Below are 27,674 nucleotides of genomic sequence, written 5' to 3' on the forward strand. Positions count from 1 at the left end.
TTAAAGGGGTTCATCTTCCCTGAAACCCCCTTCCCCTTGCCTTGTTAAGAGTGCAGACAATTTGATGAGAAACAGATAGTTAGCCTAATAGTCGCTTCCCATAAATGACAAAGGGTAAAATAGTGATACCACAGTGGAGAAACCTGGCAGATGCCACCTTACCTAACTCAAAAAAGTCAAGACAAACTGACATCCTGTGCCTCTATGAGAACACACAGGCGTTGCAGCCCAAACTGCATCACCTGCAAACAATCACAAGGAAATCAGAAGAATCCAAGTTGAATAATGTTCTACAAATAAATAGTATGTTCTATTTTTAAGAAATGTCAAAGTCCTAAAAGACAAAGAAATACTGGGGGGAACTACTTCAGATTAAACCAAACTAAAGAGAGGCAGGATAACAAAATGATAAATGTAGTCCTGGATGGGACAATTGGCACAAGTTGGATACCGAGGGGAGATTAAATAGTCTGGTATCCGTGTTAAATTTCCTTGTGGCAACTGTACTAGAGTTATGTAAGAATAACACCGCTATCACTCATCTAGTCTACCAATCAATAGCCACTGGCCACGGCCGCCTCCTCTCCTCTCTGGTTATTTAGTGATGATTCAGATGATCCCTTCCAGCGCTTCGCCCTAGCCCCCAGACAGCATCCCTATCCTGCTTCAGGGCTTTTTCTTTCTACCTTTACTATACCCTCCACCTTTTCCTCACCTGGACCCTTAAGTCGCCTTCTACTTCCCTGCCCTCCAGCTCTGCGGCTCTGCGCTCCCGGGCTTCTTCCACCTGCGCCCAGCTCACTATCTCCTCCGGGTGCGCACTCCTTCCCCGGGGCTGGGCCGTGCGCTTGCGCTGAGCCTGCGGACCGCGGAGTTGGGGAACTTCTGCCGCTTCTGGTGCGGTGAGCATAGGATCCAGGCTCCAGGACCAAAGCCCGCACAGGGCTGGGACAGGTGGTTGCGCTACCAGCGATGGGCTGCTCCAGCAGCGCCCTCAACAAGGCCGGAGACAGCAGCAGGTTCCGCAGCGGTGAGCAGGGGCCCCGGTCACACCCCAACCTGGGGTGGGAATTTGCTTGGGCTGTCTCCCCCGGAGTTCCAAAAGATGCAGCTGAGCACGGCCCACCCAGCAGGGGGCGAGCTCGTTCCTGGAGGATGAGAGCGGGAACCCCTAAGCCAAGCGCTACACCTTCTCCCCTAACTCCCAAAATCTGAACCAGCGGCTGCTACCCAGGGCGCAGCGGTTCTGGTGCGCTATGCTGTGCGCGCAGTCCCACGCGCAGGGCCAAAGGCCCGGAGCTGGCTTACCTTGTCGGTTGATGTGGTTGCGAGGTACTAGGGTCAAATCCCTAAGGAGGTTACCACATTCCCTTAAACACATGAGAAATGACCGTGGAGACTTCCCCTTTGCTCCGTGAGAGTTATTGCATTGGAGATGGCAAAGGACGCAGAGAATATGGACCAACATTCACTTCATCAAGTAGGTTCCTCCTGCACTTTTGAAGAGGTCAAATACTTTCCCTTATCCTTGGCTTCTGTATTTCTTGAGAAATAGGTATGTGATAAAAGGTGGTCATTCCTTTACAAAGAAATTCAACCGGGTCTATTTTGAGCGTCTACTATATAGTAAGTAGCTCACTGTTTGGCTGGATTCTAGAGATACCCTGCTTATGGAGATAGAGAGTGGAAAAGATAAAATAAATATAAAAGACAAGTGATGAAGATAGTTTTTGATAGCTATAAACACTGTGACAAGAATTAAAGCAGATCAATGAACTAAAGAATGACTTCAGTTCTTAGATTTTGAATGGTTACCATTTTGGACAAAATTTGAATGTTCTGCCTGTTTACAATCTTCAAGACTAACTTTAGGGGGAATTTTATTCTCTAGTTGTCATTTTCACTTAACACTTAATATTTCACTTAACAAGATCTTCTGTTAGCACCTTGTGTTATTGCAATAGCAGAAAGTATCTGCGTGTTTGATTTTGTGATAAAGAGCACAGGATTGTTATGAATACTGTTTAGAAGCTCAGCCACTATGTCCTAGTTGGATTGCACTGCTGTTATTTTCATGGTGTGTGATAATTTGTATTTCTATGTTTAGTAGAAATCAGAACACAATAAAAAGTTAAGAAGTATGTCTGAAAAAAATTAAAAGCATGTCTGAAAGTGATTCCAAACCCCTTCTCACTGATATCACTAAAGCCCAGAAAGTCCATTCCTAATGCACAGTGCTTGCTAACTGTTCTCCTAAACAGGCCAGCACCTCCACACCCCAGCATGCCTTGAAGAAGCTAGTGCAAGGAACAATGGCTTTGATGTTTCATGTTTTATTTTATGAAAGCAAGTGGATTTTTGCATTCTATTCCTTAATAATCTTATTAGGGGCTGGGGAGAGTGCTTGCCTTGTAAGCACAAGGCCCTGTGTTTGATCCCCAGCACCAAAAAAAAAAAAAAAAAAAAAAAAAAAAAAAAAATCTTATTAGTTTTGGTATAAAAACTGGAAAAAAAAAAGTGATTCAGGAGTAATTAGAGGGGGATGTTATATTATACTGGCTTCTCTTACCTTCTGCCATACCTAAAATGTCCTGGTAGTAGTATCTTGGTTTAAAAAGTAGAGCATTGGGCTGGGTGTGTAGCTCAATGACAGAGTGCAAGCATAGTATGTGCAAGGCCCTGGCTTTAGTCTCCAACATAAAAAAATAAATAAATCATTATAAAATTTTAAACTAAGAAATATATACATCAGGAAATGTAACTCTTGGGGAGGGGCAGAAGTATCCAATTGGTGGGATGGGGTTTTTAATCCTCTCATTTAAAAAACATCACCAGCATTAATATCCATTCACACGAGTTACACTCTTGTTTTTTATTCTTGCTTTCATTGCTATTCTAAGTTTTCATGGCTATTGTTCTAGAAGGAATGTTAAAACTCTTGACAACCAGTTTTAGTGCATAGAAAATTAATAACATGCTGCATAAATTGTTCAACACATAGTGAATCAATCAACAGGTGTATTGCTTCTGATCCTCTATCAGACAATACTCTCTTGTAACTGGATACTATTGTATGTTCAGCGGCATTTCAACTCCATGATCTTGGAGGTCCGATAAATAATTCATTCATGTTTAAAACTTCTTTAAATCCAAGGTAACACCCCAAACCTGTGTAAATGTACTTTTAGATAAAACAGTCCAAGCTGGGTGTGGTGGCACATGCCTGTAATCCCAGGGGCTTGGGAGACTGAAGCAGTGGGATCATAAGTTTGAGCCCAGACTTAGCAACCTAATGAGACCTCCCAAAAAATAAAATAAAATAATTAAAAGGACTGGACATAGCTCAGTGGTGAAGTGCCCTTGGATTCAATCCCCAGGATCAAAAATAAAAAAATAATAAAACAGTTCAATTTCATTGACCATCCTATACATGCATTCATTCACTACACCCCCAGTGCCTAGCAATGCTAGACACATAAGAAATCCTCAGTAATTATTTGTTGAATGAATTAGTTTATTTAATCCTTATAACATGCTATGGCTAGGTATTATGATTATCCCAGTTTTACAGATAAGGAATAAATAATTTATCACAAGTCACAGGGCTCCTAAAAGTCAGATCTGAGCTTTGAATCAATTTGTGTTAGCTAGATTTAAATCTCGTTTTCCCTCACTCCGGGTCCCCATTAGGTATGTGATCACCCACCATGAAAATTGTAAAACAAATATAATAAAGAGTATTTATTCTAATCCCTAAATGAGATATTTACTATTTAGGTGTTATACAAATAAGATATATAATATTTAAACACATAACATATTTATATATTACATATAAATAAAACATGTCATACAACTATTATAGCATATTACACATTAAAACATTAATGTATTAATTTATAATAGTAATATATACATATAGTACATATAATATCATTGTACAATTTTTAAAAATGTTTTGTTGTTCTTGTTGATGAACCTTTATTTTATTCATTTATTTATATGTGTTGCTAAGAATTGAACCCAGTGCCTCACACATGCAAGGTAAGGGCTGTGCCACTGAGCCACCTCAGCCCAGTTGTACAATACTAATATTGTTAATATGTGAATGTTTTTATCGTATTTCTTTTGTGGATGACCACATCTCTGATGGGGAGTCAGTGATTTGAGGCATATGACATAAATAAATAAAATACATTTGATAACACGAAAAACATTTAAATTCTTAAATAAGAGTTGTAAAATATGAGGTTCACATTTGCTTCCAAATTTAAACTAAGAATAGTTGGAGGACATTTAACTTTAGTGATATTTCAAGCAAAGTATGTAGGTAGTTGTAAAGAAACTTCCAGATACTCTTCATTCCATAAGAGATTTTTAAAAATTCACACTAGCAACCTTAGAACTCCATGGGTTGAACTAAAATATATGAACTATCCTGAATACTGGGTTTTTGTCAATAGACCTGCCTTACTGAATTTTCTGTGAGAAATTTCTAGTTTTAAAAGTATTGTACATTGGACTTGGGTTGTAGTTCAGCGGTACAGCAATTGCCTAGCATGTGTGAGGCACTGTGTTTGATTCTCAGCACTGCATATAAATAAAATAAACGTCCATTGACAACTAAAAACTATTTTTTTTTAAAGTGTTGTACATGATGCAATATTGACCTACAAGCAAAAGAATCGTTAAGTAATGGGGCTAGGTTCTCTCTTGGATCTCTAAAATCTTGTGACATTAAAATCAAAAGGTACTTATTTTCTAGGTTTGAATTTAAAACAGCAACTACTTGTTAGGTAGCCCTTAGGTGACATAGAAATAATCTATATTCTAATAACGTGTGGATGTTTGCTTTGACCTACCAGACACTGAACCCCTGCCCCTTTACCTCCAAAGCCCAGGTATACTCATCCTGGCAACAGAGGTAGAGATTGGCCTCTGGTTGTAAAGAATTATCCAGTGCTACTCAGAGTAAAGAACAGTGCCTGATACTAGGTACTTAGATTTCAACTAAGTGCCTGAAAGTGTGAAGAAAGGGGCCTTTCTTTCCAAAAGGACAATTAGATTGAACACAAAGATTGCGTTGACTGCACAGACTTTAATGTCCCCTGGGGTCTTTAGATCTTTGCATGGGATCCCTCCTTGGTTCCATTAGCCCCTGCTAATATGAATAATGCTCCCTTCTTTCCTAATGCAAATGCCATTCCTTTCTGGTAGGATTCTCCTTCCTGAGACTTTACATTTTAAGCACCACCAGAGTAAACAGATGGTAATCATTGGCAAATTTCATTGCTAGGTTAATGTGCACATGGCCACTGATGGCTGGACTTATTGCTTTGTTTTAACCTGAACTTCTATGAGATGCGTGATGTCTGCGACCTACGTAATAGCAGGAGGCTTGAATTTCACAGGCGAATTGTTCTTTGTACCATGAGCACACCTTTGGGCTTCAAACAGTATCTTCACATGGAGACAATTCAGTCCTAACCAGACAAACATTTTCCCCTTGTAGTTGAAGAACAAACATCTCTAACACTTAAATCAATTTGTATAGGCTTTTCTTGTATACAGGAATTACATAAATGGGATTTTTTCAAATGCTGTAAGTCTCCAGAATGAGTCTTGAGTGCTTGGTATATCTTTTGTGGTAGGTCTAGTTATGGCATACAGTAAGTTAAAACAGAATATAAGAACTGCAGTCATAGTTCAAAAATGTGAAAATGTTTGAAAAAGGCATGCAGTAAAAAGTACATCTCCCACTCCATCCCCACCATCTGCTGAGTTCCAATCACACATGGAAACATTTATTAGTTTGGTGTTTTTCTGTATTGTCTTCTAAAGTTTCTATATGTATTGCAAATATTATTTCTTTCCCTTTCTCATTTGCATTTAAAATGTATTATACTCTACTCACTGTTCTTCACCTTGATTTTTTACCTAACAAGATGAAGATTTTTCCATATTTATATATAAAGAACTTATTTCTCCTTTTCTACACCTACAGAATACTCTGTTGTGTGATTTATTTAACCAGCCCCCTACCGAGGGACATTTGATTTGTTTCCAGTCTTTTCCTGTTACAACAATGTTGCTGTGAATTCCTTTGTGAGTATGTCATTTTCAGTGTGTACAATTATATCTCTAGGGAGATTTCCCCAAAAAGCATTACTAGGTCAAAGTGGTATTACTGGACATCAATGATGTTGATAGAAAACTGCCCAAATACCGTCTGTAAGAGTTGTACCAGTTTATATCCTCATCAACAATAAAATAAATCTTTTTCCAAAAATTGAAAACTTTCAGCCAAGGATGGTGTAGCATGCCTGTAATCCCAGCTGCTGTGGAGGCTGAAGCAGGAGGATCGCAAATTGGAAATCAGCCTTGGCAACTTAGCAAGACCCTGTCTCAAAATTTAAAAAAATTAATAAGTAAAAGGGGCTGAGGATATAACTCAGTGATGGAGCACCCCTGGATTCAATCCCTAGTACTGCAAAAAAAAAAAGAAAAGACAAAAATTTCAGAGGTTTATTATGCAGCCACGTCAAAATAGGAGCATGGAGCAGAAGTCAGGAGATTAGGTAGGGGTTACCTTCTTTTTTTTTTTTTCACATAAGGGAGTTTATTAAGCAAATAGAGTGTCTCCCTGCAGGGTAAGAGAGAAAATGAGAGGGAAAGAAAGGGAAGAGAAAGGGCACGCAAGAAAGAGTGTGAAAGTGAGGAGGATAGAGAAAGTGAGTAGGAGAGAGAGAAGGATGAGAAAAGATCGGGGTTACCTTCTTGATCTCAGTGCTCACAGTAGCCTTGTAGAGCAAAAGTTAGTAACACCAAATTCAAGTAGAAAACTAAAGCTCAGTGAGCATAAGTAACTTGTCCAGGATCTCCGAGGCAGTAAGTGATGGAGCTGGGGCTTAAGTCCCATCTGTATGATTTCAAAGCCCTTGCTTTTTTAACAACTTCCACTTCCATCTGGGGTCTAATCCTGATTCTGCCAGAAACTTATATCTTCATCTTACAACATAGGAAAAATGCAGTCAATAGTTAACTATTGGGGCTGGGGAGATAGCTCAGTTGGTAAAGTGCTTGCCTTGTAAGCACAAGGCCCGGGGTTCGATCCCCAGCACAAAAAAAAAAAAAAAAAAAAAGTTAACTATTGAATGGGTAGATGGGTGAATGGATGGGTTGACAGAAATGGGAATTTGGGGAGATAAGAAAGACTCAGGGCCCAGCAGATAGCAGAAATTGAAAGGTAACACTGGCCAAGCTGGGCTTGGGAATAGAGTGCTGGGTTGAGAACAATCTCCTAGTCATGCAGGAAAGAAACACGGCAAAACAAAGCTTGATTGTGTAGTGTTAAATCATGCTTCTCTAAGGCTGCCACACATCCCAACTGATGGGTGATTTCACTTCTGTTAATGTTTTACAATATTAAGTTTGAGAAGATACCCCAACACTCATGGACACAGTTTTGGCTATGCTTGGAGTCCTGGTGTAGATGTGTGTGGGTTGTACTAGGTTAGGTGTTTTTAAAGCAAAGTATAGGACAGCAGAATGAGCCAGATATTATTACCCTACATACATGTATGAAAAAAATTAAATATTTATCAGTGTCAAAAAAAGATAATGAAAAATAAATACATAAATACTTTTCTTTTTAAACAAACTATAGGTCTCCAAGTGAGTGTTAGTGACTGTATGACCTCAGAAGCTTCAGCACGCATTTCAGGTTGTTCTGTCACTCACATCCCTTGAAACCCTTCAAGCTCTAGAGTACGTTCTTTTGTATATATCCAAGGATGTCCAAGCTTTGTTCTCTAAGGATAAAAATAACTCCACATTGTTTTTATAGATAAAACCTCTGGGAATGAAGTGTTATGAAGGTGAGTAAAATAATTTAGGCAACACTGGTGTGCGTTCCTAGCTCTGCCTGCGTTGTGTGTGTGTCACAGTTTCCCAGCTTGTGAGAATGGGTTATGGTGTTGGTGCTTCTACAGATTTCAGGGCAGCTGGGCAGGGTCCTGACAGCTGACTCTTCTGGGAACAGCTTCCTCTTGTTGTCTCAGTGTCCGCATGGATATCATATTCTCCATGTGCCAGGACATGAAAGAGCCTGGGAAGCTCTGGGACATGCTTTCCAAATGTCTATCATTTTTACTTGTAGTTTCTCTTGCTGAGAGATAGCACCTGCCTTCAGCCACCCCAGCAGGGACCTGTTGCAATGTCCTCCCCATACCATTCTCTTGGTTTCTTTTTCCCTCACTGTCATTGCTAATGAGAAGGGACGTGTTCCTTGTTTTCTGTTTTTCGTGTGTGCCTATTTTTGTCCTTTTCCATTTTCTTAAACTGACAAAAGCCAGAGTTTCTTTTGGTTAGTTTCCCTTTCTTTTGCTTGCCTTGGTGTAGTGTCTGTAGACGAGATGGTTATGAGAGGCTCTAGTGACCTGTACACCTTGCATTTGTGTGTGTGTGTGTGTGTGTATGTGTGCGTGTGAATCCAATACACTGAGAGACAACATAGAGTGCTGATTAAGAACATGGATCTCAGATTGGGGATGTAGCTCAATGGTAGATGGCTGTGCAAGGCTCAGGGTTCTATCCCCAGCACTGGAGGTGGGGTATGTGGGTTTGGAGTTAGACTGTCTGGGCTCAAGTCTTGGTTTAGGATCATTTATTAGTTGTGTGACTTTGAGCCATTTACTCCACCTGTCTATCCTTCAGTGACCACATCTGTAAAATAAGATTACCAAAACCACCTATTTCATAAAGTCATTCTGAGGAATAAAGAAGTTGAAGTGTGTGTATATATATGTGAGAGACACACATATATACACACATATACACACATATATATCTATATATTTTTATCTATGTATATTTATATCCTAGATACTATTATATATATGTAGATATATATAGTATATATGCATACTATATATGTGTAGAATATATCTACTATATACATATATAGTAGATACATATGATATCTAGGATATAAATATCTATCTATATATAGCACATCTAGGATATAAATGTTGTGAACAGTGATTGACAAACTGGCCTGCTAGCCAAATCCAGCCTACCACCTGTTTTTCTAAATAAAATTTTTTGGAACATAGACTGACTTGCCTACTCTTTTACATCTTGTCATGGCTGCTTTCTCACAGAACAAGGTGAGAAAGTTAAGGCCATCTCCCTCCCAGTGTGGAGCCCACTTGGACTGATTCAGTCTCTTGATTCATTGCTACATCAATATCCGTATGTTGTCCCTCATGCTGACAGTGGCATGCTACCTTGAGGATGCAGACCACACCAGATGTTGGTAGGTGGGCAAGACCTATCCATTTGCACCCCACACCCAGCAATTCTGTGTGCTCATCAGACACTTCAGGCTCTCCTAATTAGCTCCCTTTGACTTCCCTTGTTGACCCCATAGATAATCTGTTTGGGTGGGGATCTTGTTTTCTGGTTCTGTGGCTCTGGGGTAGGGCTTGAGATTCAGCATTAACAAGTATTCCAAGGTAATGCTGATGGTGCAAGGTCTGGGACCATAGTTGGCCTTTAAAAGCACCTGAATCTTCAAGGTGAAATGAAACTTCCTTGGGCTTAAATGTGAACTCTGCCATCTACTAGCTATTTGCCCCGCCCAGATAAAGATGCCATAATTTCCCGCATTGTGTAATGGTATAACAATAGATCTACCCTGTGGAGTCATTGGGAGGATTGGATGAGATGACCCATATTTTATGGTATCTCAGTACATAACAACTACTGTTCTTCCTAGAGGCACCTTGTAGGCAAACCTGTTTTGGTTGATTAAGTGTGTAATAAGTACATGCCAGAGACATGATGTCCTCTTGTTTCTTTGTTCAGTGAGATGGTTTTGGTTTTATAGTCTCTATTTCTACCTAAATGTTAGATTTCCTAGGCTGGTAATGACTATCCATCTTTTTCAGTGGAAAATGCTATTGATCATTTCAAAAGTGATATTTTATATTACAGCATCTTTGAAATGAGAGTTTCTCTTGTAGGAAACTAAAACAAATTAAATAAAATGGGAAAAATATATCTGAAGGAAGCAGATCTTTGTCATGGTTTGATGAAAAGTTCTGTAGCTCTCACATGTCAGCCTCTCTCATAGACAGGAGCTCCATATGAGCTTGATCAAGTGTTCCAAAAGTACCTTTCCAACTACATACTCTAGTTTCTCCTTAATTAAATATCAACATTAGGTTTGCCTTCACACTTTATCTCATATACTTTGTGATGATCAAAAGGAGTTTTGGATATGCAAATTCAGGTAGTTCTATTAAAAAAGAAAAGTTGTCTGTCTGATTTTTATTTGACCTCTATAGAATTTTTTGGCTAATGATTTTATACTTCAATTACATGAAATGTTGCTTAAGTTGGCCTCTCCTCAAAATAAGTGCCTTGTTCATATCTCCCAGCTAATGAAATGTGCACTTGGGGATTAGAATTTGTGTCATGGTACACAGGACAGTACTTAAAACACGCTGTGTAGGAAAGAGGCAGAACCATCCAGAATAGCATGGCTAGTAGTCCATTGGATGAATGCAAAATGATACGGAACTGAGGAGAAAGCAAGGTAAGGAGGTAAGAAGGATGAATGGACTTCTTTTTGACAGTAGACTTATGCTGCATCCCTGGGTCCCAAAGCTCAAAAGTTACAAGAACTAGATATGACGGCAGCAGGGACCAGGATCCCTCTTCCTCACTGAATCTAGAAAACCTAGTAGACGGCACAGTGAGGCCTTTGTGATATCTGATATGGCATAGTCTTAGGAAATATTGGCCTCAAGTTTTTCTCCTTGTTGGGTAAAAGCTTTTCATTTCTGATTAGGGCAACAGGCTGAGTTGAAAAGTTTCCTCTGTAATGTGAATTTCAGGTATGTTAGCTTTAGTTCTAATCCCTTCTGTATTGTTGCCTAGTACTTAGTTTCTTTGTGTGTCTATCACAACGGTGCTTATGACCAGAGTTCTGTTAGTTCAGCTGTCACAACAAATTTGTGCATGGATCAATTTTCAAGAGAATGAAGAAAGAAAATGTGCACGAAAGGATTAGGCCCAGGGCAGTGTACGATTTGATGAACTGTAGGGTTCAGAAAACAGACACGTCTTTAAACAACTTTGGATGTGGAAACAATGCATGTGTCCAAAATATTTATTACATAATAACACAGATTAGGCACAGATTATCTCCTATCTGTGGACAAAAATGTATCTTACTGTTTTCTAAGTAAGGATGCTTGAAGAAATGATGCATTATCTTCTTCTACCTTGAGAAGGTATGTTGGAAATTCATAAAAACCTGAGGACAGAGTGTGTGGGGATGCATTGGCTGGGTGTGGCGGCACACGCCTGTAATCCCAGTGGTTTTGGAAGCTAAGGCAGGAGGATTGTGAGTTCTAAGGCAGCCTCAGCAAAAGTGAGGCACTAAGCAACTCAGTGAGACCCTGACTCTAAATAAAATACAAAATAGGGCTGGGGATATGGCTCAGTGGTTGAGTGCCCCTGAGTTCAATCTCCTGTACCCCCGCCCCCCTAAAAAGGTAATATATAGCTGCCACATTGTACTTAATGAGGAAGTAGAAATGATTTGAATTTCCCTGCAGACGGTAAGTTCTAGGATAACAGGGACCAGATCTTCCTTGTTACCTGCTGTAACCCCCATGCCCAGCCCAGAGTTGGCCTGTCATAGGCACTTGGTGATGCTTGATGAGTAAATGAAATCAAAGCCAGCAAATAGAACAAAATTTAAAAAAAAATATGAAAGCTATCAGTGGCCTTTATTAATGCCAGTAAAGTCTGGTCATACAGATACTGTTCCACTATCTATCATCACATTTTAACACTAACCATAATAACACATTGTTGTAGGTCATCATTGACAACTGCACTGTGTTAGGGGACTGTTTATCCAAGCCCTTTAATGTTGCAGTTCATTCATTCTTTTTTAATTTTTATCTATAATTTATTGATAGGCCACCCCTAGCTGTCAAGGGAGCCTTGTAAAATTGGAAGAAGCCCTCCCAGTCACTGCCAACACATACAGCCTTGCAGGTGCACCAACCCCTCTTCCCTGCAGCAGGGTATCTCTGTGTATGAGAAACCTGTGTGCAGCGTCCCCATTTACTGACTGTCTTCTCACATCAGACACACATTAGCACCTCAGTTAATTTTCCTAAAATCCCTCAAAGCAAACTATCACCATTTTACAGATAAGGAAATTGAGGTCCAGAGAGATTAGGAATTTGTCTATATTGCACAGCTAAGTATCTTCTGAAATCAGGATTCATACTTAGCCTAAGAATAGTCTGGAATACCCTGCTTTAGCTGAAGGGAAGAGAGAGTGATCAAAAAAAAAAAAAAAAAAAAAAAAAAAAAAAAAGAAATACTATACTTCTCTCAGCAGCATGGGGGTAAAAACAATCTGAAGGATATGAAACCTGGAGCAAGAAAGGAAGTTTTAGTGGTAATTATAGACTTAATTGTTGTGTTAAGAGACAGTTTGAAAACATTGTTTATTTTCCAACTTTTTCATTTATTTCCTCTAATCTTTCTTCCTTTGGAGTAGTTTATGAAAAGGTACCAGTATTAAAATAATGACATCACTTTACTTCTATGTTTGTCCATTATAATTTTATCTTTGCTAGATCATTGAGAGAGCAGCGTTATTGATTGGCACTCAGTGGGTGAGCGTCCCTGTGCAGGTGCCTTCTAAGTATTAACTCATGCGTCCTCACCACAGCTCCCTGGTCAGGTGCCGACTCGAGTCCTGCTTTCTAGGAGGTGAACTGAGGCACAGGGAGCCTTAATAAGGCTCTTTGGAGCCAGGTGGAGAAACCAGAATTCAAACCCACTATGTACATTATAGGTGTCATCTTCAAGGTCATAAGATCTCTGTCCTTCCTTTTAGAGCAGACTGTCTTTTTTTTTTTCTATCACCTAGGAAAAAGAATATTTGAGCTATTTGTTAGGAAGGTACTACCTTACAAATAGTCATTTCAAAAGTGTATTTAGAGCACTGTTAATCAAAATAAATTACAAAATTAACATGTCACTATACCTCTAGCAATTTCTTTTGGTGTGTGTGTGTGTGTGTGTGTGTGTGTGTGTGTGTGTGACCATTTTAAGAATCCTTTATCCCTTGAAACTATCCTTGAAAAATATGAAAGATGATGACATTCTTTTGTACTGTTTCCCAGCTTGGTTGATTATTTTCAGGTTGTATTCTGTAAAATCATATGTTAGGACATTTGCCTAATTCCAGTGTGCCGGCGAGGTTGGGAGAAGTACATACGAAGCAAAGTGACACTGTGATCAAGGGCATAAGTGCTCTAGCTAGGGCAACAATTGACAGATCACTTGGACACTTGTGACCCCATTTGTGGTGAAATAAATTCTCATCGAGTTTCCTTTTATTAGAGGGAGGACTTGACTTAGACTGACAGTATCAAGTATTTTTCAAAGTATAAATTTTTGTGCTCTGGAAGAATGCTGCCTTTGGAATTCACCCACACCTGGCACAGGTGGATGCAAACGCTTCATCTCATTTCACTGACAGAGCTAATCACTATCATCACTATTTGATGAGAAAATGTAATTTGGCAGACATCTGTGATTAGTACTTTAAAACATTTCCTTGTTAATTCCCTAAGGCAATTATTACCAAAACATCCTTTGTTTGGCATCTGAATGAGTTGGCTTGTCATATGGGATTCTTTATGGACCTGAGAGATCTTTTTTTATTAATTTGCTTTGCTTCTGTTAATCCGAAGTCTTCCATCATGATGAGGTGGGAGGAGGAGGTGAAGGACAACCCTCTCCCTAGTTCTGTCATACAGTCCCCCAAAACTGACAGCTGATGCCCTGAATCTCATATAATTGTTCCTGAGTTCTGCTTTTTCATTTCTAGCTCTCTCTGTAGGATTCACACCCAGACTGGAGGCAGGAGAAAGATACAAATGTTTCCCTCTTCTCTCCTCTGCCCCAAGACTTTCCTCTTCATTTTGCCTCTATGCAAAAACTGCCCTTGTCCAGACACATAGCAAGTGCGTAAGTAAAATAGAGAGCTCAGCTCTAGGCTGTTACATATATTTTTGAACAGGTCCATATGTCAAGTTGTCCTCCAGAGTTCACCACTAGAATGCACAATCTACAGCCATCTCTAACACACCATGCCCCAAGATAAGTCACGTCTCTCTCCAGCCCAAGTTCTTTCATCCTTGTTTTCTCTCTCCAGCATCCAAGGTATGAACCAGTGTTACCCAAGACCCTCCTTCTTCCTCCCTTCCCTCACCCCATGGATCAATCATTATGTTCAGCCATTTTAACTTCTTATAATTGTGTCCCATTTTCTCTCAGAAGTCACTGGTAACCTTGATGTTTGTGCTGCCCATCTCTAATTCATTCTTCAGGAGTATGTGTGCATGCATGCATGTATGTATGTATTTTTGGTGCTGAGGATTGAGCCCCATGCTTGCTAAACTACCCTGAGCTATAATCCCAGCTGCAAGAGAGGGAGGTTTTAAAAATCCAAATCAGATCAATTCTCTCTCCTACTCATAATTATTTTTTAATTTTATTTATTTTTATATTAAAAATAAGCAGTTTAGGGGGAGGTACAGTTAGTTGATATACAGTGAACTGCATATATTCTATAGAGCACCTTTTGGTAAGTGTGGCATATGTGTGTACCCATGGAAGCATCAACACAATCCAGATATTGAAAGTTCCCATTAATATCCTACATTTCCTTATGTTCCTTTGAAATACATTGTCTCATCCCAATCCCAGTCCCCAGACACTCTTTTGCTTTCTGTCACTATTAGATAAGTTGGTACTTTCTAGTTTATAAAAATGGGATCATATAGTATGTAATCTTTTCATCTTCTTTTACTCAGTGTAATTATTTTGAAAATCACCCTTGTTGTTGCACTTACCAGTTGGTCATTTCTTTTTATTGTTGTGTAGTATTCCACTGTGTGAACATATCTCAGTTAATTTACTCATTCATCTGTTGATGGAAATTTAGGTTGTTTCCAGTTTGGGGTTATTACAAATCAAGCTGCTATGAACTTTTGTGCACAAGTTTTTGTATAGATATTCTTTTCTTTTCTCATGGGAAAATGTCTAGGAGTAAAATGGCTGAGCCACATAGTTCATTTGTGTGTGTGTGTAAAATTTGGTGCTGGAGATTGAACCCAGGGATTTGCACATGCTAAGCACACATGCTCTATCAGTGACTAAACTAAGCCTCCAGTCCTGGGCATGTGTATTTATTTAATTGTTTAATAAAGCCCTACTCACAATTATTTTCAGATCAGTATCAGACTATTAAAGGATTTTAATTTAATCTTTTATTTTTATTTAATCTTATTTTCTTTTTTATTCATTTAATTTTTATTGATGCATTATAATTGTAAATAATAGTGGAATTCATTGTGACATATTTGTATGTGCAAACAACACAGTTTGATGAACTACATTCTCCAGTATATCCCCTTTCCTCCCACCTCCCTGCACCCCGGGTTCCTTTCTTCTGCTCTGCTGGTTCCCCCTTCTCATTTCATGAGATTCCATCCCCCCTTTTTTCTCTGTAGCTTTCATATATGAGGGAAAACATACGATCCTTAACTTTCTGAATCTGGCTTATTTTACTTAACATAATGTTCTCAAGTTCCATCCATTTTCCTGCAAATAGCATAATTTCTTCTATTTGTGGTGAATAAAACCACATTGTATATATACACCACATTTTCTTTATCCATTCATTCATTGACATGCATCTAGGCTGGTTCTATAATTTAGCTGTTGTGAATTGTGCTGCTATAAACATGGCTATGCATGTATCATTGTACTAGGATGACTTTAATTCTTCAGGATAAATATTGAGGAGTGGTATAGCTGGGTAATATGGTGGTTCTATTACTGGTCTTCTGAGGAATCACCATACTGATTTCCAGTATGGTTATACTAATTTATAATCCCACCAACAGTGTAATAGAGTTTCCTTTTCCCCACATCCTCTCCAGCACTTATCATTTTTTGTATTCTTGACAGCTGCCATTCTACCTGGAGTCAAATGAGATCTCAGTGTAGTTTTGATTTGCATTTCCCTGATTGCTAAAGATGTTGAACATTGTTTTCATATATTTGTTGGCCATTTGTATTTCTTCTTTTGAAAAGCGTCTATTTAGTTCATTTGCTCATTTACCGGTTGGGTTATTATTATTTTTTTTGTAGTAAGTTTTTTGAGGTTTTTTTTGTATGTTCTGTCAGAAGAGTAGCTGGCAAAGATTTTCTCCCATTCTGTAGGTTCTTTGCTTCATGCTTTTGTTTCCTTTGTGGTTGCAAGAACTTTTTAATTTGATACCATCCCATTTATTAATACTTGATATTGTTTCCTGCTTGTTCACAATTCTTTTTTTTTTCACAATTCTTGTTATTCATGCTTTTAAGGTAAAATTTAAACTCATTAGCATCCCTTACAGGGTCCTCCGTGATCTCTCTCCTGCCCTACCCTCTAGCCCTGCTATCCTTTCCGGTGTCTTCCACGCTCCCCTGTACCTTCTCTGGGAACTTGCAGAAGTTATTTTTTAAAATTTGTTCTATTTAGTTATACACGATAACAATGCATTTTGACGCATTGTACAAAAATGGAGCACAACTTCTCAGTCCTCTGGCTGTACGCGATGCAGAGTCACCCCGGTCGTGTAATCACACATACATAGGGTAATAATGTCCGCAGAAGCTATTTGATAACACTCAACTCTTGCAGGGTCTCTTGCCACTCTGTGTACCTGGCTATCACAGCACTTTCCATATGGCATTGTTTTTGTTAGTTTACTACTTCCAATGGCTTCACATGATTCTATGATATCAGACAGCAAAGTCTGTGGTTTTTTATCTTTTTATGTAAATCACTTTTTTTTTTGAACAGTGCCTAAATCTTTATTTTTCATAACCTACATTTTTTCCAAATTAGACAGTTTTACACTGAATGACACAAAAGGAAACTTAAATTACCAATAGTTTACATGTAAGCTTGATTCCAGTCTTAATGAAAAGAAGAACAAAAGAAAACCCTCAAGAAAGCTTCCACATTACACTTCCATTCTGTGACTTGGCAGCTGTTAGTGCTCCTTGAATCTTCGATTGTCTGCTGCTTTCCATGTTAACAGGCTACAAAGCACACAAAACCCACAACTACAGCTCACTGAAGGGGACTGTAAATCACTTTTATATACATTATGTGTTCAGTTGAAAATTTTTCTTTTTTCATCAAAAATCATACTCATTAAAGCACCAGCGGAGGCATTGGTCAAAGTGGCAGGCTGAAGATATGGATCTCATTTGTGCAATCTAAATCATAATATAATATTATTTTAAGTAATGATTTCATTGCTAACAAGCAATGACTTAATTGAAAGGAAATGTGAACGTTTAATGGGAAAGGGAGAAGGGGTGAAGGTAGGTAGAAAAAGAGCAAAGTCTTTATCTTTCATAATAGGAGTTCATTGAAATGCTCTGAACCAAGACATTCTAAAGTGTAATTCAATTATATATACAATATATAGGTTAGATATGTAATATCTAATATCTCTCTAAAACAGCTAGAAGAATTAAGATGTTAGCCCCTAGAGAAGGGGAAATGGGAGAGGAGATCAAAGTCTTAACACTGAATCAGAAGATAACTTTTTAAACTATACGTATATATAACTTGTGGTAAAAAGAAAAAAGGAAAAAAAAAAACTTTGGGGGAAAAAGAGAAGAAGAAAATACCATCTAGAGACCCATTTTAACATTTTGGTTTCTTTTTTTCTAGTCTTTCCCCTCTCCATTTGTAATTTTTCCCTCTCTTTCTCCTCCCCTCCTTTGACATTATTGTAATCATACTATAAATTAAACTGATAACTCACTTATTGAGCTCTTAGTTGCACTGCAGACCTCAAGCTAATAAATGCTTTATACGCATTATTTCATTTGGTCAACACAACTGTGAATGCCAATTTTTAAAACTTATGTCATAATTATTTTCTTATTTTAGCATATGGTCTTTATAATATCTTTTTTGTGGTATAATATTTCATCTAGTATACCATTTATATGTTCCCCCAACTTGTTCGATTTTTGTTTTTCAGCTTTGGCTATTATAAAGAATACTTGAATGATAAATTTTTTGTCCTTGAAGCACTTTCTAAATTTTATGTTTTTAGGATAAATTTCTGGAAGTAGGATTACTGGGTCAATGATTAAAAATGAGTTGCAGGATTGCTTATTGTACACTGTCCAGAGCACTTTTGCACTCACTGTTTCATGAGACAGGATCCTCATGCAACTCTGAGATGGGTGGGAGAGAGAGACCCATGAGATCACTGGGAACTATGTTCGCAAGGCCACAACAGATACAGGAGGAGCCAGAAGAGCCAGGAAGTAAAATGCATGTTTCCCAACTTTCCTTCCACTTCTCTTCTTACTGTGCCCCTAAAATGACAGGAAACTCGGGTCAAGCAATCCCTGTCACTCCCCTTCTCAGACATCCTAACCTTCACCTACTAGATTTTCTCCACCATGGGGCCTTTCCATTTACTGGGGACCATTCTTTGTTAGAAGGAAAGTGAGGCCTTCCTAACAGCCCAAGGGCCACACACTGGGAAACCTCCTAAGCCGAAAGAGGAGAAAGGGTGAGACAGGGAAAAGAACAAGCCAAACACAGTGGACTGTGCTAATTTAGAATATGGGATAGGAACCATGAGAAGGTGCACGAGGAGCAGACAGTGAAGTCTGAGGTGAGGTGTTTGGGGTGGAGACACAAAGGCCTTTGACTTGGAGAGATGGCCATGTTCTATCTTGAACTGTTAAATCTACTACTTGATATCTGTTCACTTTTTCAAAACAAAAACCAAATAACATTTTGTGTTTTCTCTCTCTTTTTTTTTCCCCCTCAACGGAATGACCAAAAAGTAACTTCAAATGAATGTTTATCTACCACAGAAAGAAATGAGTCCTGTGTTGCCCAACCTGCACCTCGTACACCAGGAAAAGAATCCATATTTTATGGCAACATACAAAGGGAAGGCCTTCCTCCTCTGGAGAAGCCCAAGGCATCAGTGGTGCCTACAGCTAATGGTGTTATATCGCTCCGTGAACAGCCCCTGGCAAAGGAGGTAGCCCTTGGAAAGGATGCCATAGACCAGTCAGGACCTACAGAGAGGACTCAGCCTCTCCAGGGACCAGAGAAGTCTGAGGCACCTCGGCTGGTCAGCAAAGAGGATACCCCAGGAGTAGAAGAAAAGAAGAAAGATGTGGAAACAGTGACAGAGGTTCAGGCTATAAACGGAAATGCTCAGACTAAACTTTCAGAAGCCAAAGATGAATCTTCAGGGACAGCAGGAGGGAGGAACTCCCCTAGAGCAGGGGAAGATGCTGAAAATCCACCAACTGTTAGCATGATGAAGCCTCTAGGAACAATGGAGAACATTCAGCCTCTGGAAACAGATGGAGAGCTGCAATCTCCAGGAGCAATGGGAAAAGATGAACAGTCCCAACTTCTAGAAGCAATTCCCAAAGAGAACAAATCTCCAGAAATGTTGGAAGGAAGTCGGTTTATGGAAACTGGTGAAGAGCAGCAACTTCAAGAAACAGTAGAAAAAGATGAGCAGTCCCAACTTCCAGAACTGATTCCCAAAGAAAACAAGTCTCCAGAAATATTGGAAGGGAATCAGTTGGTTGAAACTGGTGAAAAGCAGCAACTTCAAGAAACAGTGGGAAAAGATGAGCAGTCCCAGCTTCTAGAAACAACTCCCAAAGAGAATGTAACATCAGAAATACTGGACAGAAGTCAGCTTGTGCAAACTCCTGTTGTGAACGATTTACTCCATAAAACTTCTGAAGGTCCTGGAAACACAGAGCAGATTCAACCTGAAAGAACAGTTGAAGGCATGGAGCATCCAGAAGGAACTACAGAGATGGTGGCCAATGTGGAAATGGCTGGAAAAATTCACACTAACAAAGCAGACCAACACACTGAAGGTAAAAGAGAGGCTGTTAGAGATTCAGAATGTTTATTAAGATGAGTTACATAAACCAGGGGGAGCGTTGCCTGACACATAGTCACTTAAGTCTTTTAGGTGGCTGAAGTTCATTGAACCCAAAAAGGCTTCCACCCTGGGAAACAAGTATTCCATCCAGTCTCAGTTCAGCTTCTCAGAAAATCTCTTCTAAAGCATAGTCTTTATTTATAGTGTTCAATTTTTTAACTTAAGAATCTGAAGGTTAAATAGAATCATCTCTTTGCCAAGTGCTTAGCATGTGTAAAGCCCTGGGTCCAATCACCAGCACCAAAAATAAAAAAGCAAATGAAAACAGGACAGGAGTGGAATGACAGTAATTTCTTAAGGACATGGTTGATCAAGATGAAAATTATATTCTTAGGCTATATTCTTTGTGTGTTCTTTCATTAGAAGGTCAAATCCTCCACTAATCATTTGTTCAACTTAATTCTGGATCCTCATACCATATAGAGAGCCTAATGAAAAGTGAACTTGGAAAAATCCAGAAATTTTAACATGTTGCCTTCAAGGGATGATTTTTTTTTTTTTTTTTTAAACCAGGGATTGAACCCAGGGGCACTTAACCACCGAACCATATCCTCACCTCATTCATTTATTATTTTTTTAAATTTTGAAACAGGGTCACTCTAAGTTGGTCAGGGCCTTGCTAAGTTGCTGAGGCTGGCTTTGAACAAGCGATCCTCCTGCCTCAGCCTCCCAAGCTACTAAAAGTAACATTTTCTTCTGGGGCATGATTTACATTTTGATAACTGTTAGCCTCACAGTATAGTATAATTAAGTGAAGCATTAATTATAACCATCTGTTTCTTAATCCTTTCATTTACTAACTCAGGTTGTTTTTTTTTTTTTTTTTTTTTTTGCGGTGCTGAGGATTGAACCCAGGGCCTTGTGCTTGCTTGCGAGGCAAACACTCTACCAACTGAGCTATATCCCCAGTCCAGGTTTTTGTTTTTGTGGTACTGGAAAACAAACCTTGCACCTTGTACCTTGCACCTTACATATGCTAAGCAAGTGCTCTACCACTGAAATAACACCCCCAGCCTAACTCAGTTGTTGTTATTATTATTAGTAGTAGTAGCAGTATTGTTTTGCTATTGGGGATTGAACCCAGGGGTACCTTACCACTGAGCTACATCTCCAGTCCTTTTTATATTTTATTTTGAGATCCGGTCTTGCTAAGTTGCTGAGGCTGGTCTTGAACTTGTGATGCTCCTGCCTCAGCCTCCCGGGTTGCTGGGAGGCTGAGGCAGGAGCATCACAAGTTCATCATTACAGGTGTATGCCATCACACCTGACCCAACTGAGTATTTTTTGAATGCCTAAGCATGTGCTAGGTGCTGGGAATGCAGAATGAGTAAGAGATAGTCCCTGGCCTCAGGGGGCCCTCAGTCTACTGGAGGAAGGCAGAATGTAAACAAATTACTATAGTTTATTGGGGCAGATGTTTCAATAAAAATGCAAAAAGTGCTCTGAGAATAAGAAGGGAGAAGCAAGTAGAAACAAAAATTTTTAGACCACGCTTGGGAAAGTCAAAAGATTTTAGGGCTTAGGATGCTGAAAATGAGTGAAGCGGGGCACGTGAGATTCCATGGGGAGTCCTAGAGATCCTCAGGAAGCTGCTGCTTGGCTCCAGTCATGGGAACTGTTGCCCACAAACTGATTTCAGGGTAAACAGAATTACAGGTGCAACGTCTAGACTTTTAAATGTTAGCAAGCTCTATGTCTTTAATGAATGTTTTCTTTAAATACCATAATGATCAAATGAGACAGATTTTTGGGCAACCCTGGACCATCTTTTGATTTAGATAGAGATGAAACTTTCTAATATGTTCTACTGCCATTTCTTGGGTAATTTTGCACCCTGATTTTATTTAGAATGCCAAGATACAGAGATGTTAAGTGACTTGACATTGGCCACAACTGCCTTTCTTGATACCACCAAAGAAACTTTCTGCATAGACCTAAAGAGGAAGCACTGCCCCACTGGAAACAAACTGTGGAGGCAATCTGTTGTTAATGCTAAGTGAGTGTTTCTTATTATCTCTTTTGGTTACTTTTCCAGGTGGGACAGGAGAAAAGATGGAAACAGAGATAGAGAATGAGAAAGTAAGTGAAAGGGCTGAAACAAAAGAAGAAGAAACAGGAGAAGCGGTGGATCTTTCAGCAGCCACAGAACTAGGGATGGTGACAGAAGGGTGAACAGACACAGCCTGTTTCAGTAGAGAGGTGAAGTTTGTGGTTGGGCATCATTTTGTGAGTGTGGTTATGGTTCTTAACTCTCTACAGCTACATGTTTTGCCCAAGGCATGTGGTTGTAGGTAGACTGTTGGAATCATGAGAGTGATGCCATGTTCTTGACTGTGTTGTTCCATAAAACGGCTAAGCTGGGAACGGTTTTCTTAGCTACTTAGGACAGTCTCACATTTAAAATCATAATAGTCAGAGTCAATAAACACTGGGGTATATGACCATTTAAGAGTGTGAGGGTGCCTTTCTTCATTAGGCAATGGGTTGACTCAGTATAGGAAATGAGACCTAAATTAGGTGCCCTATACCTAAATATAAGGTATAGACCTTTAGACACAGAAGTCTGGAGAAAGGAGGTAGCAAATATTAGGAGCCTTCATGATAATAAGGTCACGTAGTTTAATTATGATGGAATAAGAAAAAACACCACAAAAACAATAGGACAAAGTAGAACTAGTATTTCTCTCCTATCATAGAGCTGGTAGGAACCTTAGAAGGCATACCATCTAATTACCTTGTCACCTTGTCTCTCTACTACCAAGAGCCTTATTTATCATGATATAGTATGCTAACAAAATGCTTTTCAAAGGAATGCAGCATTGGTACTATTACAAGATTAGTCATTTTTTTGCAATGAAGGTTCCACATTTTCCATGTGCCATTTTGAATCAGCTGCTGATTTTTACACTTATGTGAGGGGTTGGACTAACATTAAAAGCATTTTAAATTAATTGACATTTAATATATTTCAGAGGCAACAAACTCCAAGGATTAAATTCTAGATTTATTGCTTATGTGGTGTCTTCCTGGGCCATATTCTTTTTCAGATGATTGAAGCTTAATATTAGGTTTTAGAGGTGGAAAGAAGTTAAGAAATCCAAATATTTATAAAATTTTGTTAGGGTAAACATTAGGCAGCACAGAAAATCACTTTTCAAGAATTTTTCCAAAGTTGGAAAGGGATTTGGTAAATGATTGTACATGAATAAAAATATGATTGCTAATTTGTCCACCAAGTACCTGGTGTTTATGAATATTGGTAGAATTCTGGAAATATTTGGTTTCTATTATTTGTACATATGTGTGTATTTTAAGGTAACTGCTAAGATGAATTAACTACTCTTTAGTGTCTACATTAAAATGACTACTGAGAGGACCTGTGGAAAGAATACAGGATACAGGGAAGAGCATATCATCGTGGTTCTGATTTTAGTATTAGTTCATGCTTTTGACTTTAAAGTGTTCAAAAGAGACAAAAAAGGAGTTCCTTGAGTGGATGATGTCATCCTATCTGCAAAATAAAGAAGCTGTATTGTGATTTCATTGAGATAAAACTTTGTTTTATCTGTCTTTGATTTTAGGCATTTTGCTCCTTTAATGGTACTCTAAACTTACATTAACTCAATAAATATTCATTTATGGAGGGTTCCTATTTACACTGAATTCATTAGAAAATAAAACATTTAAAATATGAATTTGTGTGACACTATCCTAATTCCTGTCTGGGAAACAGGAAAATCCATTTTCACGTCATGATTGCTCAAGTTCAAAATGAATAGTTTTATGTTTGGTGTAGTTCCAAAAACAGCAGAATATTTAGGTCAGAAAGTTATATTAATCAAGAACTGATAAAACTTATGTTTTGAGCTACATGTTTTCATTCAAAAATCTTTTTTTTTCCTAACCAGAAGATATTTTCATACAGGTATTTAGTAAGTAGAAAACATCAAGGCAGATAAGTATGTGAGATAATTAATATGTTAATTAGCTTGATTCAATCTGTACAGAACGCACACACATACATCGGTGTCATTGTACTTCATGAATATTTACGGTTACTACTTGTCAATTAAAATAGAATTTGAAAAAGGTCAAAACTTAGTATAAAATATAAATGGTTACCTTAATAAATGGAATCATTCTTTCCATCAAGTACTGAAATAGAAGGATTAATTAATAGGCATAAAAGTCCATTCTTTTGGTAACTTATTAAAAAATACTTTTTCAAAGTGTTAATAAATTCCATTCTTTTCCATTAGTGTGTCAACTAATTCTCAAAGTTTTGGAAATTTGTATTTTTTTTTTTCCAGTAACAGGAATTGAACCCAGGGTGCAGGGTGATTTACAACACTGAGCCACATCCCCAGTCTGTTTTTTATTTTTTTATTTTAAGGTCTCACCAAGTTCCTTAGGGCTGTACTAAGTTGCTGAGGCTGGTTTTGAATTCCTGATCCTCCCATCTCAGTCTCCTGAGCCGCTGGGATTATAGGCATGCACCACCAAGCCTGGCAATTTTTAGTACTTTGTTCTTTCATCTGTAGTCTGTAATGTGACTACTAAGACATCTTTAGAAACTTTGTTTTTTATTCTTTCAGATAAAAAGTTCTGACCAGTTTGTAGTCTAGGTTGTGTCCTACTAATCTTACTTTCATTATTTTCTAGGCCTAACTAAGAGGGAAATGGTAAACAAATGATTTTTTAACTAGCATCACCAATAGGGAATGAACATTTTGCCAGTAACAAATCTAGGAAATACTCAGGCTAGAAAATTCTTGGCTAGAAGTGCCACCTGCTGGGAATCCACAGGATAGAAAAGTATGGTCGACCTGTAATCTTATTGTTTTTTCCATTTAGACTTTGGAGTAAGAGATGCTAACACAGCAATAGCTTTTGAGCAGTCAACACACACACACATCACTCTTAACAACTTTTTTATTCCAAACTTGGCCTAAAATTAAGAATTGCTTTTAAAGAAAAAAAATTTCCCCCACATTGAGCTAATTAGAGAATCTTGGATGGCCATAATCAGATTACCTTACTAGGGTTTACATTTGTATTCTTTTGGTGTACATAATCACTTGTTAGAGATTACAACCATTCCATTTTTATAGATTGTTTGGGCCCCAGCACCTCACAAGGATGTCACAGACCTAAAACCATAACCATACTCCTAACAGTTTTAGTGGGAGGATAAACTAGTAGTTGATTTCAACTAGTAGTTAATGGATCAGTATGGGATTAGTTTCAAGTTTTCTGGATATCAGAGTTATTTAAAAACATTTTGGGCCAGCCACCTGGCAATCTCAAGAGACTCTGGAGGCAGCAGCAGGAAGATCAGAAGTTTGAGGTCAGCCTCAGAAACTTAAGCAAGACCCTCAGCAACTTAGTGAGACCCTGTCTCAAAAAAAAAAAAAAAAAAAAAAGGCTGGAGGTGTAGCTTAGTAGTAAAGCATTTGTCAAGTATGTACACTGTTTTAGTTTAGGTACTTAAATGTGACAAAATGATTATTTATGTAATAATTGCAGGGAAAGGCTTATTAAAATTTTTTCTTCTCTTAGTAAAAATTACCAGTAAAAATTTCAGAAACTATGAACTTTTGAAGATGGAATCTAAATATCACCTGTAATTCAGTCAGTCAAAAACCATCATTGTTAGCATGTTGATAATATGTGGGGTTATAATTTTAGTTGCAGAATTTGTAACATGTCAGCCTAGGCACAACTATTAATGGAATGTTTAGACTATTGAATAAGCACAGTAATTAAAGATTTCCCTTACTGGAATTCATTGGAGAAAATAGGTTACAGAGAAGGGTCCAATTATAGTTGCTGTATTAGTAAACATTGATTAGTGGTATAGAGGAAAAAAATGTGCTTAAGTATATTAGTACTTAGCTGACCATGATTTATGACTTAGGATAGATGAATAGTTCACTGAAATGGATTCTTGAAATTATTTTTAATGCTTTCCAATTGCTGAACACATGGTAGAAGTAAGAAGACTGTAAGCTCTTTTTAGGGCAGGAAAAGCATCTCATATTTCTTCTCTTTTCCTATGGGCCTTAGTACAAATTTAATATTTTGTAAATATTTGTTGGTGACAAATGCTCTTTATTATACAATCAAGGCAACTTCCTTATAATTAATTATAATTGGCTGTAGGGGAAATTATGGGCAAAGTTTTTATAAAATTGTTTTGTACTCTTCATTTATAATTTTGATTGAATAAATACATCATTAGAACTAATAAAGTGAATCCTATCTTGGTATATTTATCTAAAATGTTATTACAGGAACATATATAAAATTTCTTTTGGCTCATGGTGTTCTTCAGAAAAAAGCAAACTTTAAAAATATATACCTATCAAAGGTAGGAATATGGCAACAATAAGGAAATATGGGTGACTCTTTTAGATACCTCATATTGTAAAGAGCTTGCTCTGTGTTTGAAAGGCCAACATGCAGCAACTGTTCTTTTTCACATTTTATAAAATCTAATGATTCTGTTCTGATTTAGTGGAAAAAAGAATAAAAATCTTGACAGTCATTAAGTAAATTAACCTGGATGCTAGTACCTTATTTCCTTCCAGCTTTTTCATTCTAGGGTTTGATTTTTAAGTTATGACTAAAAAACAACCAATTCCCTTAGATCCAACATGGCTGGAGTATCTATTTCCCTCACTATGATTATCAGTTTTGGAATGGGTCTTTCCTGACTTGAACTGGACCAGAGGCTTCCCTGAGAGTCTCTTGCCAGAAATACTAGGAAATGATATCTTTGAGCTGGATTTATATGTGTAGACCTGTAGCATCTTTCCCTAGAGACAGAACCATGAGGTTTCTGGACCACATGTGTCTGAAGTCAGTTACGCTTTGGAATTCTGGGTGATCTGAGCCTGAGTTCCTCTTTTGTTCCACTTACACTAGTTTGGGTTGAGTTTCCATCATTTACATGTAACATGTAAGAATCTGCATGTTAAAAGTAGAAAAAGGCATCCTATAAATATGTTGGAGATAATAAAAATAAGAGCAGAAATTAATGGTAAAATAAGATATAGGGGCTGAGGGTGTAGCTTAGTGGGAGAGTGCTTGACTAGTACACACTCAAGTCCCTGGATTTAATCCCTAGCACCACGGGGGGGGGGGGGGGGGGGGGGGGGACAGAGACAGAGAGAGGCAGGGAGAGAACGGAAAAGGATCAACAAAGCTAAAAAGTGACTCTTTAAAAAGGTTATTAAAATTGGTACACTTCTGGGAGATTGATAAAGGAAAAAAAGAGATGGAAAAATAGGCACTTTTACTAGAGACAGCAGGATTAAAAAGGTGCCTACAACATGAAAGTTTGGAAGCAATGAACAAATTCTGCAACATTAAGTGAACAAACTGACTAAAGAAAATACTAGAAAATCTGAATGTTTCTGTTACCATGAAAGAAATGGAATCAGCTTAAACATTTCCCCTAAAGAAAACATAAAGCTCAGTTTTCTGGGCAAACTCTATCTAGCATTTCAGGGCAGATATTTACAGCCACAAAAAAAAAAAAAAAAAAAAAAAATT

At 38.2% G+C, this 27,674-nt stretch overlaps 1 protein-coding gene across 2 annotated transcripts; it reads left to right on the forward strand.

Moving 5' to 3' along the window:
• Nucleotides 1-415: 415 nt before the first annotated feature.
• ERICH5 (glutamate rich 5) lies at nt 416-27,284 on the forward strand. Of its 2 annotated transcripts, XM_079118013.1 has the most exons (3): nt 416-1,030; nt 18,982-20,049; nt 22,153-27,284. In XM_079118013.1, exons 1-3 carry the CDS (start codon nt 973-975, stop codon nt 22,287-22,289), a joined length of 1,263 nt encoding a protein of 420 aa, XP_078974139.1. In that variant the 5' UTR covers nt 416-972; the 3' UTR covers nt 22,290-27,284. The 2 variants fall into 2 exon arrangements, with proteins under 2 accessions (XP_078974139.1, XP_078974138.1); XM_079118012.1 differs by lacking the exon at nt 416-1,030 and having other exon boundaries at nt 18,508-20,049.
• Nucleotides 27,285-27,674: the final 390 nt, after the last annotated feature.

This window comes from Sciurus vulgaris, assembly GCF_902686455.1.
Source record: "Sciurus vulgaris genome assembly, chromosome: 1".
NCBI classification, from domain to species: domain Eukaryota; kingdom Metazoa; phylum Chordata; class Mammalia; order Rodentia; family Sciuridae; genus Sciurus; species Sciurus vulgaris.

Bases quoted from the DNA above. Each gene is read 5' to 3' on its own strand.
- ERICH5 (XM_079118012.1), top strand. From the start codon at position 18,852: ATGGCCATGTTCTATCTTGAACTGTTAAATCTACTACTTGATATCTGT. The intron at 20,050-22,152 runs GTAAAAGAGAGG...TTACTTTTCCAG, and splicing joins AGCAGACCAACACACTGAAG to GTGGGACAGGAGAAAAGATG.